The sequence below is a fragment of the Corvus moneduloides genome, chromosome 6 (genome assembly GCF_009650955.1).
Source record: "Corvus moneduloides isolate bCorMon1 chromosome 6, bCorMon1.pri, whole genome shotgun sequence".
Lineage (NCBI taxonomy): Eukaryota > Metazoa > Chordata > Aves > Passeriformes > Corvidae > Corvus > Corvus moneduloides.
The window spans coordinates 9,538,389-9,558,451 of record NC_045481.1 but is presented as its reverse complement, the minus strand read 5'-3'; the positions used below and the strand labels follow the sequence as shown (position 1 = coordinate 9,558,451).

The window sequence follows — 20,063 nt, the reverse complement described above, 5'->3', positions numbered from 1 at the left end:
ATTCTAGAGCCAGTTGTAACTGCTTTTAAAATCAGAGCCCTTTTAGCAATGTTCTGACTGTTCATTGGTTGCTTAATCAAGGCCTTTTTTCCTGCAAGTTACTTAGCTGTTTATCATGTTCCTTTTACACAAGGAGCATACAGCTATGAATTAGGGAACAGCAGTCTGCAGGAATGCATGAATTTCTGTGCCTTATGTAGTGAAATCTTAATCCTGACACTTTGGGAGATGACATCGTGATGAGTCATTCCCCAGACTTAACACTGTAGGCACATGTCTCTCATGATGGTGCTTTGATTTTATTAAAACTATAACAAACCTGACCATTATTTCATGCTCCACATCTTCCAACCAGTAGCAGCTCTTGAGACAAACATATTTGAATACCTGTGATCCTAAGTGTGGTGGCTGGAAGTCCCACTTACCATGCTTAGACACAGTTTCAGCCTGCAAGCTTGCACTTTGCTAAAGCCCTGGCTCTGAGAAATGGGAGGAGGAGCTGTGTGTGTCTTTGGTGAGGATGCCTGGAACATGCTATGTGCAAGGACATGCCTGGCAGGCTACACAGTGCTGTGAGGAGCAGGGGTGTTGGATGTGTTTGTACATTTGCACTTCAGAAACCCCAGCTCAGCACTGATACCCCTTTGGCACACTCACTGACCCTGGAAGCCACCCGCACTTGCTTGTTGTTTTTAATGCAGGCTTTAATCTTCTTGCACAGAGGATTTTTTGACCTGGGACAGGAGAAACCTTCTCAGCTGGCTTCTTGCCTCAGTGTGTGAGTTAAAACTTAATTTGAGATCCAGTTTGCTGAGGTGAGATAGCTGACTTACTCAGGTGAGAATTTGATTATAAGGTGTTACAGGTACCATGTCACAAGATAATTCTGAATTTTCATGTGCTGCCCTTTGGATTGTGCTACACGGTTTTTGTGTGGTGATATGCTGGACCTCCTTTATATGGTTTGAAAAACAAAGTAACTTTTGCAATTTCTTTGAGTTATGCAGTATTGGTTTCCTCATTTGACTCATTGTACTGACCCACAAACAGTTCTGCTGGCACAACTAGGGGAACAGCATACTGCATTGCCTGGGCAGGAATGAGTTATAGAGACCAGGAGAAGAAGAAAGCCTGGAAATATGTTGTCTGTGGCAATATCTTCAGCTAAACATATCACCAAACAATAGTCTCCCAAGAGACAGAAGCTCTCCTGAAGCTGGCGTGGTTATTTTAGGATTCTCTTTCAACATGAAGAGCAAGGAATGTGCCCCCAGTCACATACAAATGTCTGGAGAGCTGGTAGGACTGAATAAGGCACGCAGGGCTTTGCACTGGGTGCATTTAGCACAGGTGCCAATTGCTAAGGTTACCTGTGTAAAGCAATGATCTCAATGTGTCAGATTCTAAAAGTGTGCCAAAGCAGTTGGTATCCTCAGTTGGTATGGGAGTCTTCCAGCAGACAGCTATGGTACTGTCAGCTCTTGGAGGGTGTTTTTTAATAAAGGGCATGCCTAGACATAAGTAAACCTGGGGCATTCCTCCTGCCAACATCACATCTGTTTCTTGCAAACTTTCACAATCCTGCTTTTTAAAATTCTAATTGAAATAACTATGTGCTTTATAGCTGCATCAGCAACCTTTCATGAAAGAGTGCCAGTATGTAAAATTGTCAGAATTGAGGAAACCAGTTGCTTTTTCTTGATGACTGGCTTCTATCTGTGTTCTCCAAGTTTCCCAGAATCTGTTTTTTAGAGTGTTTTCATTTCTTTATTGCCCTATTCAAGTACTTTGTACACATGAATTGGCTGACCTTTTTACATTTTGATTTTGGTTGTTTTTCCAGTTATATTGGAGGCACCCATCCTGCAAACTGTTACATGCCTGTTTGGGTATTGAATGACTGGTACTACTGTAGATTTTCTGCATTCAAAACTTGATCTATGTCCAAATTTCTACAGAATCAGGGCTGATGGAGCTGTTTGAAAACCCATGGAAATACATGACCGTCTACAGGCAGCACTGGGCTTTGTTTTGAGGTTTATGTACACAGTCTGTGTAGGAGTCCTGAGGTTTGTGAATGCTGGCAAAAGGCAGCATTTCAGAATATTCTGGTCTTAAGCCTCACTCTGCTCATTAGTCATTATCTTTGTGTTTTTGAGTAGGCTGCAGCTTACCCCACTAGGGAACTTTTGTCCACATATTCTAAAAATTGGGGTGTTATGTGCTTATTTTGGTTTTTTTTTTTTGCTTTGGAAGAAAGTTTTGTTTGCCTGTCTCTCTCCCTCCTTTGTCTTTTAAAACGTGCAGTCTGCATGGGACAGTTACTGTTTCTTTAATCTTTTGTCTGCATTCAATTAGTTTCCATAATTCCTCCAAACAATTTTCTAACTTGATTCTAAGGTTTTTTTATTAGACTACCACCATATTTTTCCTCTGCTAACAAAGGGTTTGATTGCTTGCTTTTCAGATGCTGAGTGAGAATCTAAGAGGAGAAATGACTGTTGTACCCGCAGGAGCCAAGATCTCTTTGAGAGATAGCAAGTTTATTCAAGTGATTGCCAAATCTCTAAGTATCAGCAGCAAGGAGGTATATACTTAAATATTTAAAATTAATATCATGTAAAGCTGTAAACTAAGTTAAATGAGCCTAGATTAAAGATGAACAGCAAAGCTGAAAGAAAATCGGAATATGGAGTTAGGGAGAAAGAACACAATGACAATCATATAACTAAAATGTTTTTAATTAAAAACTTACTAACTTTTTTTTCCCTCCTTTTTGTAGCCCCATCTTGGGTTTATTTTCTTGGCTGGCTGGTTGCAATAACAAGCCTCAGACAGATGCTGTAATTCAGGGTATCAATGATATGAAGAAGTGCTTTGTATTTTTGTGGTCAAATGTATTGACAGTTTGGAGCAATCCAAATAATAATGGGTAAAACAGCTTAATTGTACATGCAGTCATAGAAGGCTGATACTAAGGAAGCATTAAACAAGTGTAATTTGTGGTGTTTAGTATTAGTCCCTCCCAATTAGAAAATATAATAGAAATATAAATTAGATAATACAGTACTGGTTGTACAGATGTTCCCTTTCCTCTTGAATTTCGTTCAGGGAAGATGGGATTTTTATTAACTAATGAATACTGAATGTATTCTTTAGTTCTTTAGTACACATGAGGAATGGGAGAATATTCAGGGGGCCTACGAGGCTTGTCAGTGTAGGTTTGAAAGTACAGGTTACACAAATATCTGAGGAATCACATTAATAAAACTGATCCAGTCTTGGGGATAATGGACTATATGGTCTTTTCCAACTCCTACCGGTGCTGTTTCTCTTACTGTGCTGCTGTGCAGCTACGGCAGTACAGAGATGGCAATTAGTGTGTGCACCTTAAATGGTTTATAAAGATATCAGGTACTTGTAGTGTTGCCAGGGAGGAATATAAATCTTACGGATGTGAGACTGACAAAGTGTAAAACAAACATGAGACTTCTTTCCTTCCAAGAACTAAATGCTACCATTTCTAAATATCCAAGTGACTAATTTGGAAACTTTACATAAAAGCAAGGGCAGTGTTTTTACGACTTGGGTGTCAATCACATTAGAGGTGAGGCTGATATTAAATGTTTAATTTTATTTGTTTCTCAGGAGTTAGAAGCTGTACGAGATGCATTAATTCCACCTTTGGCTTGTGCTGCAGCGAAACTGGGTGACATAGATGCACTAAGAGCCATAGCAGAAATGGTAATGTAAAATGAACAGTGTGTACAAAACATTAATTTTTAAAAAGAGCTATAATTGATGTTAGGAAGCCATGCTCATGGAAAGTGACAACCTAAGTTTTAGAGTCAAGGTGCTATGACTGTTACAAGTGGTTTCTGGACTTCTTGGTCTTTGTCTTTCAGAACTGGTGTGCTCTTTTTCCTCTCTGGTTTTCAGCTGTTTACATTTTCTTTTGAACTGTGAAAATACGGGTAGATTAAAATGCAAGTTCATATCTGCTAACTTTGGAACATTTTAAAATGATTTGTGCTGCTTTCTCTTCATTTAACTTTCTTTATGCATATTCATAGTATCCACCTTTTGGATGTAAATCTGTCAGGATTAAAAAAAAGAACTTGAAAATTATATTTAAGCAAAACACAGTGCGGTTCTAATTCAGGATTTCTGGCTCTCCTCAAAGCTCTAACTTCGGTTATACCTGAAGAAGCAACAGGCATTTCCCTGTCATATCTTTTTTTTCTTTCACCTCTTTGCCTTGGTTTACCCTACTATTGAGATTTTGGTAATGGGCCTCAAGAAAGGATAAATATATCTTGAAAGTAAGAATTAACTAAGACAAGAAAAATTAGCAGTCTGTGGGCACAAAGCTGCTGTATGGTGTGCTGTAATAAAGAGCATATCCCAGTGGGGAACATGCAGGAGGTGGAATGAATATCTTTATTGGCACTAAAACAATGCTGCAAGATAAACTTTAAGTTTGACAAGCTTAACAATTTGGTGGCAGAATTATACATGCACTGTGTGACGTTTGCAACAACTTAATGTGCAGCCATTATCTTTTCGGCATGTGAAGAATATGTCTTTTTGTAGGGTGGAAACCTGAGCTGTGGCGACTACGATGGCCGAACTCCACTCCACATTGCAGCCTCTGAAGGGCATCTGCCCTTAGTTGAGTATTTGTTGACGTCTGGCGCGACTGTTTATGCCAGAGACAGATATGGATCTACCCCACTGATGAATGCAATCAAGTTCAGGTAACAATTTATGTACTGCTCTATATAAAGTTTATAAACCTTCTATCATTTTGGATTTCAAGCCCATCCATCCTTTGTCCTGGTCTTGTCTTGTCTCAGCAGTCATCTGTAAATTACAGCAGTTAAAATAACACATATCAGCTTATTTCAAAGGATGTGACTAGCCTAAATGAAAAGATTTTTTAAAATAATGTGGAATGAAAGCAAACAACTTGGTATGCATGCAGAATTTTAGCATAAGGTAATTATTGCTGTCCTCCTGCCAAGACTTTGTCCATAATTTCAAGGATCCACTCTTTATTCTGAAGCTTCCTTATAAAACAGAGCCAAACCGATCACTCCTTTTGACTGTCAGAAGTGAGAGTGCAGGACCATGGGCTGTCTGGTTTTTTTCTGCCCTTCCCTTTCTCATCAAGACCAGACTGTTTCAGTTGGCACAAAATATACCGGTAGGTTGACATGTTTTAATCTTCCCCTTCCACCAGTGCTTTCCTGAGTCTCTTGCTGGATGACTGGTTTTTTGATTTTTCCCTTCCACCCACTCATAATTATATGGGATGGTTGCATGGCTCTGCCTGCTTTGTGGATTTCCTCTTCCTGCTGTTATGAATGTCAGCAGTTCTTGAATGGTAGTCATGGACTTGCACTTTACTGGTCTCTTCCATGTTGTATAGTCCTAAGGAATGGCCATAATACAGAATATAAAAGTTATCAGTCATCAGAATTTAATTTTTTAAGATTTAGTTTGTGTAGCCTGGGGATTCATAGAGCCATTGGTCTTCCAGTGTGTTAGAAGCTGCACACCATAATCTCTCATTGTCTTTGATCCACTTTCAGCTCTGTATCTCATATTCAGTCTGTATTGAGAAAAGCCATTTTTTTTCTGTAAAGGAGCTTGGAGCGATTGAATTTTCATGGTCTTCATGGATGAATGTCCCCAAATATTCCTACAGCTTTCTAATGTTGACAGGTTCACCTGGTCTGTCAAGCTGGAGTCAGCTCCCTGGGAGGTCTGACAGTCCTAGATTACCATGAGCTGCAGGAATAACTTGAAGGCTTCTTCTGTCTCAAAGACCAGATGTAGAAAACTCCCCAGGCTCTCTGACTGTGAGACCTGGAGTCCAGCGTGGCCGCGCTGTGTTATTGCCATTCCTCCTGCATGGTCCCGAACGGCTTTGTGGCTGTTGCTTTACCTCATGAATATATAAGCTCTGCAGACTTAAAGCAAAAACAAGCCCAACAGCAAATCAAACAAATAACCTCGGAGATGAATAGAGGTGGCTCTGGTCCAAAGTGAGAAAATGCTAAAGCATTAGATACTATTAGATGTTCCTGCAAATCAGGCACCTACTTTTTTTACCACACCCATCTACCGCCTGAGGAATTTCACATGAGCTTGTTGTTTGGATTCCTTAGAATTGCCACTCCTATATTAGACTCCTACTATGACTCCTAAACTCTTTAAAACTGTACACCCATTTTGATGCAGGGAATTGTAAAAGGAAACTGCACCATAACCATTTTCAGTTTCTCTTTTTGTTTCTACTGTTGGAATGAGAGGAAGAGTTGACTTAGAACTAATCTCATAAATGTGTATTTATGATCTGCTGTGTACTCATACTGCATTTCATACTGGTAAGCATATAAAGGAGAATGCTAAGGAGCAGACATCTGTATATGTGTGCAATTAGATACCCACTAAAAAGATTTCTGCTACACAAGTATTTAAATTCTATTTATTAAACACTTGCAAGCTGAAAGTGAAGAGATTATCCTGATAGAAAGTGGCAGAGAGGAAAGAGGTGGGGGGGAAAACTGATGATAATGAGTAGTCAACGCCTGAAACTGTTTAATATTGTAACTCTCTCAATTTTACTGATCATTGCATCAGCTTAATCCCATTTTCTGAGAATTAATATTTGTTTAATTGGCATTTAACTGCAATACAGTATCCACTCATCTTAAAAATAGCTTTCTTCAGTCTTTTTATGTTACATTTCTCAGTGGCTTGCCTTTTAACCAGCATGCAAACCTATATAATGATGACTGATTTCTCTCTTCCATTTAATAATTTGTAAAGATGATCAGGAGTTATGTCTCTTCATAAAAGCTTCTTAACATAGCACTGTCAAGTGATAGATCAGTGACTTGATTTATGTCAATAATAGTCTCTTAAATTTTTTGACTTGAAGTGACTCTTTCTTTGTTTCTTTCTAAACAAGAAATAAACTACTGCATTTCCGCTTTTTCATTTGTAACTCTGCAATTTGCCTGTAGTCTCACTCACTTTATGCATGAAGCTAAACAGACCACTGTTAATTTAGGCCAGTTGCTTGACATATCAAAATAAGTAGCATTCCTTTAATTTCTTACAGCACCCTCAAGGGATAATTCATTTTCAAAACAATAGAATAATATTCTTTTAATAATAGAAACGCTCTAAGTAGGAAAATGTCTTGAATAAAAATTGTGTATATTTTAAGTAGTAAAAGTGCTTCCATTTACTTGTAGAGCAGTGGTAAAAGGTTGAAAATGGGGAGTTGCTCATACAGTGCTGTGAGAACATCAGATTAGAGGTAGTAAAATTACCTCCCACGTAAATGTGAATTTAAATACTTGATATTTTGCAAGGTTACATTTACATTACTTCAGGAAATCTAAGGCAGAGAGAAAATCTAACCACCACTGACTCCAAAAAGCACACTGAAGCCTGTCTTACAGTGTTTGAGCATGAAATTCCCACTGATACCATGCAGAAAACCGAACAAGTGAAACTAAGCTGATCCTGCCATAACCATTCTGGTTGCTAGGGGAGCAAGCATGAAAAAGAATGAAGCAAGTCAAGTTTGGATATACATTACACCTGCATTTCTTTAAAGAGAGTTGGTGGAAGGTGTGCACCCTAAGGCCCCAATCCTGCAAACTCTTACATGTGTGTTAATTTCACATGTATGATTCATCCCTTTTGAAGTTGATTCACTTTTAATAAGTGTCTGCCAGGTGAGGGCCTGGGATGATAGGTACTGTACAGAATCTGGATTCCTGTGAATCCAGAGCCCTCATGAACTGGTAAGAGTGTGGATGTCTTTACCTGGAACTCAGACTTTGCTCATAGTGCTGAACATTGAAGACTGCACCATTTCAGATGTTCTGCTATTAATATATTAAAACATTAGTATATACTCAAGTTTTAATGTCCAGTGCTATCAACAATGGAACTTAGCAGGTAGGAGACACTAGAAACACCTTTTGTCTATTTGTTTTTTCCTTCAGAGAGGAATGAATAACTGATACTATCAAAAGGCTATCTCAAGTAACATATGCAGAATAATATTATTTCTACAGCCTGTGTCTGACCAAGAGCCACAGTTTGGTGACAGAACACACTAGGAAAAGGGAGGGTCAGGAACAGCTCACAGGTGACAATGCTTATCAGGTGGGGCTAGACTGGGCACAGAGCTGTGCAAGCCAGGGCTGACATGGGGATGTTGCCATCCCTCTGCACCTTGAGCTTTGACTGTCCAGCAGTTCCTCTGCTCTTGTTTTGTGCTGTCACCTTAGAACAGGAGTTGCGTTTGAGCCATTCCCAAGAAGTTTGTGGCTCATGACATCACCTGAACTTCAGATCAGCTCAGCTGTAACCCTTATGAGGATTTTGTAAAGCCACAGGAGAGCAGCACTTCAAGAAACAATTTCTAAAGACAAATACCTCTCATGTGCCTAAGACATAACAGTATCAGAAAATTCACAGCCAGCCTCTTGAGATACGAATATTGCCCTTGTGGTAGGTACAAGACAGCAGAAGTGGTGCTCTGGAGAGGGCTTAAGTTTGTTCAGAATGTAGATGGCGTTTGGGTGCAAGTAGGAACAAGCTGCAGTGCGACTTGCCTCCCACATAGTTTCCATGTTGAGTGGTGGGAATGTCAGAGGTGGTCTGTTTGCTTTCTTGGACTGATCTGCACTTCATAGCCACAGCACTAAATCTGACACTTTTAAACTTTGCATTACTCTTTGTCCCTACTTTTCCTCTCCCTTGCCCTGTCTTTAACAAGCTGTAGTGCACAGCACTTCTTCCCACTGTACCAAGAAATGTGACTTTGAATGGCTCATCAGGACATTGTACTTCTGTTTAGAAATGCTTTATTGTAAGCATTTATTGTAAACACTATCAGTTTCAAGCCACTTTTTTTTTTCCCTTGTTTAAATTTGCTGTATTAATTGAGTTGGGTAAATAATCCCGAATCTGTCTATACCAAAGATTTACAGAGTCCCACTCAGAGCAGTAATAGCTGTGTGGTGTGAGTGGGGTGTGAAGGGCATTCTGGAGAGAATCTTCCTACCAGTATGGAGTAAATAGTTACAACAGGAAGAGAAAACCTGGCTTTTTGCTGGTATCCAGAGATACAGACCTCATAGGGGGTCACATTGAGGGAAGATACCATACAACATTAAATGCTTTGCAGCCTTTTATCTTTTAGTGCTGTCCCATAGCAAAGCTTTTATTTTTAAAAAGTGCTCATTTCATGCTGTGATTTCCCATATAAGGTGGGAAATGAGGAATACTCCAGGGCAGTCCTTGGACAGTAAACAGACACTCCCCATGTTATGTTCAGTACCCAGTGAGAGTGAACAGACATGTTCTACATTAATCTATTTCAGGTCAAATTTCATTTCAGCTAATTACTGTTTCGCTTAAGACTAAGAATTAAAAAATTCATACATGTAGAATTCATCCTTCACCACAGATTGAAAAGTAGGAAACCATGCCATTATTTGCTGGCTCAAGGAGATGCTTGTGGATGATGAGCCACGTCATAAGGGACCCACCTGAGAAAATATTTTAGATAACTGAACAAACTTGAGGCTGTTCCAGCAGTGCTTTGCTATGAAGCAAAGTAAGAATATATATATTTTTTTGGCTGTCAATTGGAACAAAGTATAATTAAAAAAAAAAAAAAAATCTGTCTCCTAGGGTCAATAACCTGTGTTTGGAAAAGCAAGGTGATTACCACAGTATGTGTACAGTTCTTTAGTTAGTTGAGAAACTTAAGATCTTATATGAAACATACAAGCTTACAGAGGCTTTATATGGAAAACTGTAAAGTAACTTCTGATTGAAGACGGCGTTTCCTAAAAAGAAGCAGAGGGATTAGATAAGTAGTTTAGTCCAATTCAAAAAGGGAAAGGCCCATGGCTACCAACAACTGATTAAGCAGAAAGTGTATGGGAGCTTATATTTTTATTTTTAATTACTACAGATGATCTTTTAGGTAATGGGTTGGAAAAGCTCATATGTTTCCTGTTAAATTATAAGCCTACCTCTTTATTTTGAAGTGTTATAGTGTAGCAACTTAAAATAGGAATTATGAAACTATTCCTGATCTACTGGGTCATCATGCTTCTTCTGGAGCTTGATTTGTAAACGGTATCAGTTGTTTAGCAGAGGAGCACTCTGTTGCCTCCTTTTCAAACCTAGTTCTAAACCTTCCACTAGGTTAGTTATGAAAAATGTATTTTGCAGATTTTTTACTTGTCATGTTATTTTCTACCCACAGCAGTACCTTTAGAGAGCAGCCTTTCCATAGAGTTTCTTGAGCATCTAACTAAGGTGTAGGTGTTGCCTGGTAGTGCTATTTGTCCCTTTATCTCAAAGGATAAAGGACAAGGAAAGACCTCCTAAAGTCTCCAGGTAGAAACAAATAATAAAGGTGTTGGGAGGAGGAAGTTAGGAAAAGATGTACATTTGACAGAGGTTCATAAGAATTCTTACCATCATTTTGAAGCCCTAAAAATCCGATGAGCTTCTCCGTTAACATAAAGATTAATTGCTTATCTGCAAGACATAATGTTTTATTTAATTCTGATATATATGGGCATTGTATTCTCTAAAATATAGGAATGATGCTATGTAATAAATATTCTCCCTGTTTGCATGTATTTCAGTTACTAATATTTCTAGTGTTAAATTAACCTAGCACTAAGGTAAACATACTAAGAATTCTTGGAAGAGAAGGGTATGCATCCCTTTCATTTTTAGAGCTGAACTTAACACTTCCTTGGGCTTAGTGTGTGAATGAGTTTTTGAGAGGGAGGGAAGCTCTGTTTACTGCATCTGTCACCTTGGAAAAGATTCATTGATTCTGTGATTGTGGAAAATAGAATGTAAGAACTTTCACTGACTGTTTGTGTATATGACAATGCTGGATTCAGGGGGGGGGAAGCCCCTCCAGGTCAAGTCACTTTCTCTTTTTTTTTCTATTCTTTTCATAAAGGCACATACCAGTGATTAACTTGTTACGAGAAACAGGAGCGCACCTTTCAAGCCATGACTTGGAGGACGTTGGAACAATACTCTGCAGGTAAATGTGATATATGGTGAGGTGGCCCTAAAATGGTGTGGAGAGGCATGGTTTTTCAGAGGAGACTCAAAAATGGAGAGCTTTCAATAAACAGTTGGGTCCCTGGCACATGAGGTGGCTCTTTCTGTGCTAGATGAATAGTAAGGCAACAAGTGAAGTGATGAAATTAAGAATCAACTCTGTTTCAAAGCACCAATAACTCAAGAGAGTTCCAAAGTAGAGAGAATTGTGGGGATAAGTGAGCTGGAAGCAAATATATACCCCATTTTTTCCCAAAGTCTTTTACTGAGGAGTGGTGAAAAGAAGATGTTCAAGGTATGATTTTGTAACATCTCTCTTAAAAATAAAGCTGCACAAAATGCATCATTTTTATTGTTATAAAGTCCACTTTTCACTTATATTGGAATGGCTTCTACTGTAACTAGTGTATAGTATTGTTCTTAAAAATAACTAAATCAAATAGACAGATTTGATTTAGTTGTGAACAGCTGCTCACCATCACTATATTTAATTTTAAGAGGATATAATTCTCTTAGAGCTGGTTTGAATAAACTTGCTTTCAATATATAATGATGTGGATATGTATTATAAAAAGAAATAGATGTTAGATTTCATTTTTTCCAGTACTGGTCCTGAATTACAAATTACTCTGAAAATTGTGAGAAGATTCATGTATATCTGAAAATTACTTGTAGTTTTTGCTTCATTTCCTCTTCTCTCTTTTGAAAAACAAACAAAAAACCCCTGAGTACTGACCTTTATATCAGGACTTGGCAGGAAACCATGAGACTTGCAGGGACCAGCCAGTGCTGTATAATGTCTACAAAACAAGGTCAAGGTAAAGTTTATGTGTGTTCTGTGTAGAGACTGGACTCTGTCCTTTGAATAATTCTGGAATTAAGGAACACTAGCTGGAGTGTTTCCATTGTCATAACATGCTCAGAGGAGACTGGGTAATAAGGCTTTTACCATGGAGTCAAAATGTGCACTTCCCAGGGCACTGTAAGTGATAGGACAGAGCTAAACCCTTGGTTTGTGCAGTTTCCCTCTGCCAAAAGGCAAGAGGAGTGGTTTAGGGAATAACATTCTTCTACAAATAAATTGGCCCCTTGCTTAGTCCTGGTGGCACATGCAGAACCAGTTTGGCTAGCTGACCTGGCAGTAATATGTCCAAAAAAAGAAGAAAAAATCAGGAAGAGAAAAAGGGTACTTCAAACAAAATAACAAAATGTGGTTCTCATGCAGTTTGTTACAGCTTTGTAGGGATCATTGTGCACCTGGATCTGCTTGAGGGGAGGATGCATAGCCTGTACCAGGAGCAGAACCAGGCAGAGATCAGGCTTTGAGACAGTGCTGAAGTGGCTGTTCCTACCCTGCTCCTGCAGAGCTGAAGCTCTTCCTCTGCTCTGCTGTTTTAGAGGGCCTGGCATAGTCATTGCTAACAAAGTGGACTTACTCCACAGAGCATTATTCAGATACCTAAAAGTTACTAAATCTGAGGTGCTGGTGTTTGTCCTCTTGCCAAAATGTCTCTGATGCTTCTCCAGCGTCCTCAGATGACCTTACTGATACACTCATTTTTCCAGCATGTTCTGGCTCATGTCTCTGTCCTCTCTCTTAACTCCTTATTTTAAGCTCTCTCTACAGGCACTGGCACCTGCATGGCAGTAAACATGTCCACATGGTCAGGCTGCTTGTAGAACCAGCTGTTTATAACATCTCCCCTCTGTCTAACTGGAGCTATTTTCCTGCATTTCTTCTATCTTTTAATGTGCCTTAAGCTGCAATTTCTACCAGTCCAAATTTGTCACCAAGGCAATTTGTCAAGCTCTTGTGGTTTAGAAGGATAAAGCTGCTTGCTTTCTGATAAGCTCTGTGTTCCTGCACTTAGCTAACTTAACTTTTCCTCCCATGCAATTCTCTCTGAATTAAATTATAAGTATGTTTTCCCTCTTTGCTACCGACCAATCCTCAAACAGACTGTTACGAAAGAACATAAATAGTGATTTTTGTGTTCTAATAGTCTCCTCAGCCTCCTTCTGTTTAGACTCATGATTTTAGAATAGAATAGAATAGTTCAGTTGGAAGATTATGGAGATAAAATGAAAATAAATGTGTTCCTTTGGCATTGGTGATGTTTGAGAGGGAAAGGAGTACCAGCCAGAACTGAGGGTTGGACTGTATCAGTGGGAACTCTTGTGTAGGAAGTGGAGATGCACATAGTTATTAAATCTTTCATGGTTTCATTTGCTGGTGTCTTTTTTTAAGTGAGAGGTGTTAGTCTGGTTTCAGAATCACTTTGTTGATGTTTGGTATCTGGTACATGGCTTTGTTTCAAAATGAGATCTCAGTGTTAGTAATCTGTTAAAAATGTCAGAATATCTTCTTGTATTGCAGTAGTATTGTCATCTGTCTGAAAAACCAAACCACGATGAGATAAATTGGGACACTCAGACTTACTCTGAAAGCTTCTGGAGTTAGTAAACAGTTGATTTGTGGAGTTTTTTTTTAAAGGAAAAAAGCTTGTATAGAGGTACTTCAAGTCTGTACTTCACAGAATTAAACAGGGGCATAAAGCCAAAACAGCTTACTTTTTCATATACTTATAAAATGATATGATATGGTATGATATGATATAGAGGGATGCAGCCTTTCAAAATCACCACCTTTCAGAATAAGATGCCTCTTCAACTTAACATAAACAGGGGGTAAGGCTGGGGAAGGAAGAATAAATATGCCTCTGCAGGAATTAGGACCAAGCTTCTACTGCCTGCTGTCTTTCAAAGAAGTCTGTCTGTCTCAGCTGAGAGAGATGCGGAGATACAAGCTAAGAACTCCCAAATGTGTTCAGGACAGAGCAAACCATGCCTTGTGCTGGACTTCTTCTTTTTTCTTTTTTTTAGGATCTTCATCTTAAAACAAAAAGAAGAAAAAAAATTTTCTCTTCTGTCCAGGTGATGACACACCTGAAAAAAAGAAAGTCTCTCCTGATTACTTCATATAGACACTGAAAAGGGAGAATTGCTGATAAAGCACAGCTTTGTGTCCCTGGGAAAGATGAAATCCTAGTACATGAGGAGGCAGGAGGGAGCTCCAATGTGTCATTTCACTTTACTTTTTACTTCCCAAATATACAACTGCATTGGCCCTTGTCCTTATAAACCTTCTGAGACCTGACAAGCTTTGCTCCTGGTCCCCTGAGAGTAACAGAGCACCCCTTAAATTGCAGCTTGATGTTGGTGTGGTGGGAGACACAGAGAGCACTGTCACTATTATTGGTATCTTAGCTCTGTCATCATCATGGCTACATTAGCTCTGCTGAAACTGTGAACTGGATACATAATATTTTTTTCTGAATGCAAAAGTACTGATAGGCAGGATGCCTGGGATTTTCTGCTGTCAAAGGTATCAGGGTTTACTAAAATGAGTTAGATAGTTCTTTATCAACAAAGCAGGTTTTCAACATTCTGTTAAGTGTATACTGAAGCTATCTTTATTCCATTTCATTATATAAAAGTGATGGACTCACTGCTTAGAGGTTGCACTTGTAGTAGGAATTGGTGGCATAAGTACATTTGAGACAAATACAGAGCAATGGTCCCAATAGTGTAAATTGAGAGGTCCCTGTATATATTTGAGTATATCAAGTACAGTTACTGTGTGTAAAGGAAATACAAATGTGTACAGCTTGACTAGGGGAATCTGGAATTGTAGAAAATGTTTTGTGGTGCTCTTGATGATAATCAATCTAGTAAATAGTAGGTATCTTCTATTTAGAGTGGTATCTAAATTTTCTCAGAAGCTACATCACCTTTTGTTCTCTGGGAACACTACCCATAGAATAAAGTTCTCACTTGATTGGTAAATGGCTGCTGCAAAATTGAAGATACTTCTGTGTATTTGGACTGCTCTAATGTCACGGAAGGAGACCACTTCGCAGTTTTGACCTCTGCAGTGAGGGTTAAATTGCTCTTTCTGAATAGGTGCTGTTAGGCAGTTAATTTTCAAGTAAGTGCAGCAGTCCTTGTTTGTTGCTTACAGAGATGTAGCTGAGGTGCCCTGGGTGTGTGTAGGTTGGTAATATTTCTGAAAATCTTTGACCAAAGTGGTTTCTGCTTTGCACATGGCTGAACGTTGAGATTCTGTTTGGCAAATACAGTGCTCTCCTGTCCAGTGCTGGTGATGCTCATAACTCTCTAGGTAGGCTTTTTGTTTGTTGCTTAGCCTGTGACCTTACAGTGTTAACAGCAAGAGACTAGCCTTTGTAAACAAAGATAATTCATATGTTCCAGAAGTGGCTGCTAAGCGATTTCTTTGCTTTACTAATGCTTACACTTTTTCTTTACTAATGCTCATTCCTTTCCTGCAGTTTCCTTACCAACCTCCCACTGAGCTTCCTGTTGGACCTCCTCTGCCTTCCTCTGTTTCCTTATTGCTTCTGAGGGGCCTTTTTTCTTTGTGATGGCAGTTTTCATTCATGATTTATTGATCCTTTCCTTCATGATGCCAGACTGAAGCGCCGTTAAACCTCTTAGTACCCCACTACCACTTCCCTGTCCCCCAAAGGCCTCAGCTGTAGGTCACCTGGGGGTTGTACGGAGGAACACAGACAGAGACAATCTGCTTTCCCTTTTTGTGCCCAGCCTCTGGGACTGCTGCAATTAAAGGCTTCCACTCCCCTGAAAACATATTTTCAGATACTTAAGCGATTTAATCAACAACAGAAGTGATTTCCACCTAGCAGAGAAGTGAATGTTGCAGCCCTGCTGTCATGGTTTCTTCCATGAGTTTACCTGACTACCCCTTGTATCTTTGAGCCTTCTCCACTCTTCACCAGGTCTGCATGGCTTGGTCATCACCCCCAGGAGCTCATCACCATCTCCATCCCTGCTGCCAGCACAGTGCCTGTCACCCACAGCAAGCTCTCGTTAAGGCAGCAAACTCTGAACTTAATAATGTTGGGGAGAGTTCCCCCTCTCTTAATGAGATTCAACCTCACTTGAAGATTATCAGCAGGGTTCTGCTGAAACAATCTGCAAGCTCACGGCAAGCTCAGGTCTGAAGCTTCACAGATGCTGCTATCCTGAGAAGACTGAAGGTCATCCTCCCAACCTTCCCATCAGTTCAGCCTGTCTTCAGGCTTGGTACAGACTGGCATGATTTTGCATATATACAGGCTCTTAGCTCTTTTGCCAAAATGAGAGTTAAAAATAAACCTTAAGTATTGTGGATGGGACTACCAGAAAATGTGCAAAAAAATAATCTGGTGTGCATTCCTCTGGAAACTTTAACTCACTTGTTTGTATAGGACTCATTCAGATCCTCCCTGTTGCTTGTTACATGTGGCAGAGAGAGGTCATCTTTAAAAAGCTTTTTTTCTTTTTTTGCTTACTGCCCATTTAAATCCTACAAATTGTTTTATAAAACAAATATAGCTGTGTTACTGTCCAAATAATATCACATAAATATACTTAATGTCATAACTACTGATAGCAAACCCAGTTATGCAAACTTGTGAAGGGGGTTTCTTTGTGGTTTTAAGTAAGTCCCATGGGTTGCTGGTACATCTGCTTGTGCTCTCACTCAGCTGCATCTTGATTTAGCCATTGCCCTCCCCCCAACTCATTTCATGAGATAAATATTGTGTTGTGAAATATGAAACTGCGTGACTTTTTTTTCCCCTTTGGTCATAGTCACACCCACTATGTGAAACTAGCCTGTTGTAAGTACTTATAGCACAGCCCTATTAATTTAAGGAACTCATTCATCAAGCTGTGTTGCTTGCTCAGCTATTCAAAGCTGTTGTAATAGTGTTCCTTACCTCTCTACGCTGGCAGCCATGTTGAGCCTGGTTCAGCTTTTGCCTGCTGAGCTCATTGACAGGATCCAGGAACTCCCTGAAATTAACTGAAAGATTTAGAACCAATATTAATTATTCTTTTCCCAGCCTTACAGCTAGAGGCGATATGGATGGGCTGTACGCTTGGTACCTGGCTGGTGCAGACCTGGAGCAAACTGGTTATGATGGCAGGAATCCCCTACAAGTAGTAAGTGTCCATACAGCTGTGCTCCCTTGGTGTGCTAGCTGAGTAATAACACATGCTCTTGGATAATATTAATTTCGGAAAAATACATGTTGCATCGTGGACTCTAAACTGGATTAGAATTTGTTACAAACGCAAATCTGGTGCTGTTGTGAAGTAATAAATAGTTGGAGTGAGAATTTTCTCATCTACGTTAGAGGAATTAAAATTTAAATTGGATTTTAATTATTTTGTGGTAACATAGTCTTAATTCCCACAAGTGAGCATTTGCATGTCCTGGTGCACAGGATGGCAGGATTTATTCATGTTTCTACTTACAGGCAGAGGCTACAGGACAGAAGGAGGTTCTTGACTTCCTTAGACAAAAGCAGTAAGAAAGGTAAGATTTCGTTTTCAAATGCTGGAGTGCTGAAATGTATGATCAGCACAGGTATGAATAGAGATCCTGTATTTAAGCCCTGGTTCACCCTGGGACATCTGGCTTCAACTGCTGTCCCCGTCTTGGTTTCTGATTTGACTCTGAATACTTTAATCCTTCTTTGTAGAGTGGGGCTAATGTTGATTACTGTTTCTGCCTGGACCTGGAAGTGCTTTTTTGTGCGTTCCACAGTGTAGTTCTGAACTTGGGAGTGTAAGAGCTACTAAAAGAAAACCACCAAGGGCCACAATGTGATGTTCCATTGGCCTCTTGCAATAAATTGCTCCTCTGTCTTGCCTGCATTGGAGAGGAAATGCCTTTTATCAGGCACGTTGGCCAGGCCTGGCTCTCAGGGTGCCGTGCCCCCAGCACAGGAGCATTCCCTTCCCCAGGACAGCTGCGTAGTCACCACAGCCATTCAGGAGGGGCCACTGTGCCACCTGCAGCATTTCCACCTGCCCTCTCCTTCTGGCTTTCAATGAAGCACCCTACACCAGAAATCTCCTGGTGTAATACAGTCAGCCACCATGGGAGACGTGTGGCTGATTCGTCACAGACCGGAGTTAGTTGTACTCCACACATGGACTGCAGAAACCTCTGTGACAGAGAGCTCTGCCCAGGGGCTGCTTCAGCTCTGGGCACAGGACAGGGCAGTGTCATGGCCTCCCTCTTCCTCAGGCCACAGAGGCAGCTGCCTGGGTGTCCCTGACATGAATCCCTTCTGTGCTGCCATCGTCCAAGGTGTGTTTCCCTGGCCCTGTGCGTGTGAGGCACGTGTGCGCCTCATGTTCAGAGCATTGGATCTGACAAGTTTCTCTACAGGGAACTTGTTTGGGCATTTGACCTTCTCCAGTGCTGTGCTGTAACTGGAAGCATTTGAAACACTTGCCTTTCATTTCTCAGAGCTCCTTTCTGATGCAACACAATATATTGGCAAGTCCAATCCCAATTTAAATATTGGGAGGAGATGATCTCCTTTATTTATTAAAACTAGCACAAAATGTAGTTAAAGGTTTTGCTGCATCCATGGTTATCTGGCCACTTGTGTTTCCCATTTGAGAGATGTTAGTGGGGACTGCAGTTGGATTGATTCACTCTAGACTGGTTTAAATGAACGAAGGACACAATCAGGCAGATTTTTTTGCTTTCCTTCAAAGTTTTGGGGTTTTCTTTGATTTTACCTGATATAGAAGGATTAGATACAATCACAGTCTTGAGCATTTAAATGGAATTTTTCCAGTGGTCAGGATGGCAATGCTAAAATACCTTTAGAATGTAAGTTATGCTGCAAAGGGATTTCCATTTTTATTGAAATAGGTCTGCAAAAATTGCTTTTCTTTTTTAAGTGGGGAGTGAGTGTGTTAAATCCTCAAGTTGTCCATGGATCACCTCATAATTCCTTTGGACTGAGCCATCAATAGTGTAGGCGGTCTGAAGGAAGTCTTCAGCACCGCGTGAGAAGTGGCTTGGCAGGCTACAGGGTAATCTGTTCTCAGGAAGGTTTTGGATACTGCCTAGTTCTAAACATCATTTTCTCTTTCTCCAGAGGCTGTAGAAGATGGTCACTCCTCATCAGGAATACCAGCTTGAAACATTCATGGTGTTAAGCCATTATGGCTTAACAGGAACAATGGTAGTGCTGCTTGGGGCATACAGGAAAGCTACAGCTTAGAAAGATTCTTTATTTAAGATCACATTGATTATCTAAAAATTATTGGCTGCCTTTATTTTTTAATCACTTTTTGGAAAGAAATGCTTCTAAACAAGTGAGGCTGTTCTGTTACAAGTTCTGATTTTAAAGAGGCCTTTTGAATGTTCTTGCATTAAACCACTGCGGACAGTATTGCAGGCATAGCAAATGGAAATGCTGTGGTGAATTCATACCAAGGAAAAACAGTGGATTGTGCATTTCTGGGTTTCAACTAATAAAATCTCTGAGGAACAATGTTGATTTCACTTGGTCTGTTTTTTTGCAATGACTTTTATCACTCCAGTTGCAATTAGAGCAATTGTGAGTGTCAGTGCAAACAATTGAATCAGTCATGGGCATCTGCCTGCAGTTGTGTACTAATCTTCACCAATGTGTCACTATAAACCCTCACTTGAAATGAGTAGGAGGCAGATGCCATAAAGCATGTTTGTGGGACTGCCTGAGTGAATTGATTGTTTTGTTTCTAATAGCATCTTTCCCACATCCTGACTGGAATATAATCAAGATTGCTACATGCTAGACACGTAATTCTTTGGACTGTAAATGGGATCTCAGTATTAACAGACCCCAAGTTTAAAGTACCAACACTTTCAGACTAAAGAAAGAAGGCAATATGTATCTTTACAGCTGTGTCTGCCCTAGAATATGTAAATGGAGGGAATACTTCAGGCAAATGCATACATTGGAGATGGCAACTTTTAATTTCACCTACAGCTTCTGCAGTACTCTGTGGATTTTCTATCTGCTGCATCTGAAGGGAATCTTTGAAATGCA

The 20,063-nt window shown here is 39.9% G+C and overlaps 1 protein-coding gene across 1 annotated transcript in view; it reads left to right on the top strand.

Moving 5' to 3' along the window:
• Positions 1 to 19,529, top strand: part of ASPG (asparaginase) — a 44,503-nt gene extending 24,974 nt beyond the window's left edge. Inside the window, exons 10-16 of the mRNA XM_032112570.1 lie at positions 2,468 to 2,587; positions 3,649 to 3,744; positions 4,594 to 4,757; positions 11,030 to 11,116; positions 17,064 to 17,163; positions 17,481 to 17,539; positions 19,125 to 19,529. Of these exons, the coding sequence (XP_031968461.1) occupies positions 2,468 to 2,587; positions 3,649 to 3,744; positions 4,594 to 4,757; positions 11,030 to 11,116; positions 17,064 to 17,163; positions 17,481 to 17,534 (621 nt within the window). The 3' untranslated portion in view covers positions 17,535 to 17,539; positions 19,125 to 19,529. The remainder of the gene's footprint in view (positions 1 to 2,467; positions 2,588 to 3,648; positions 3,745 to 4,593; positions 4,758 to 11,029; positions 11,117 to 17,063; positions 17,164 to 17,480; positions 17,540 to 19,124) is intronic.
• Positions 19,530 to 20,063: the final 534 nt, after the last annotated feature.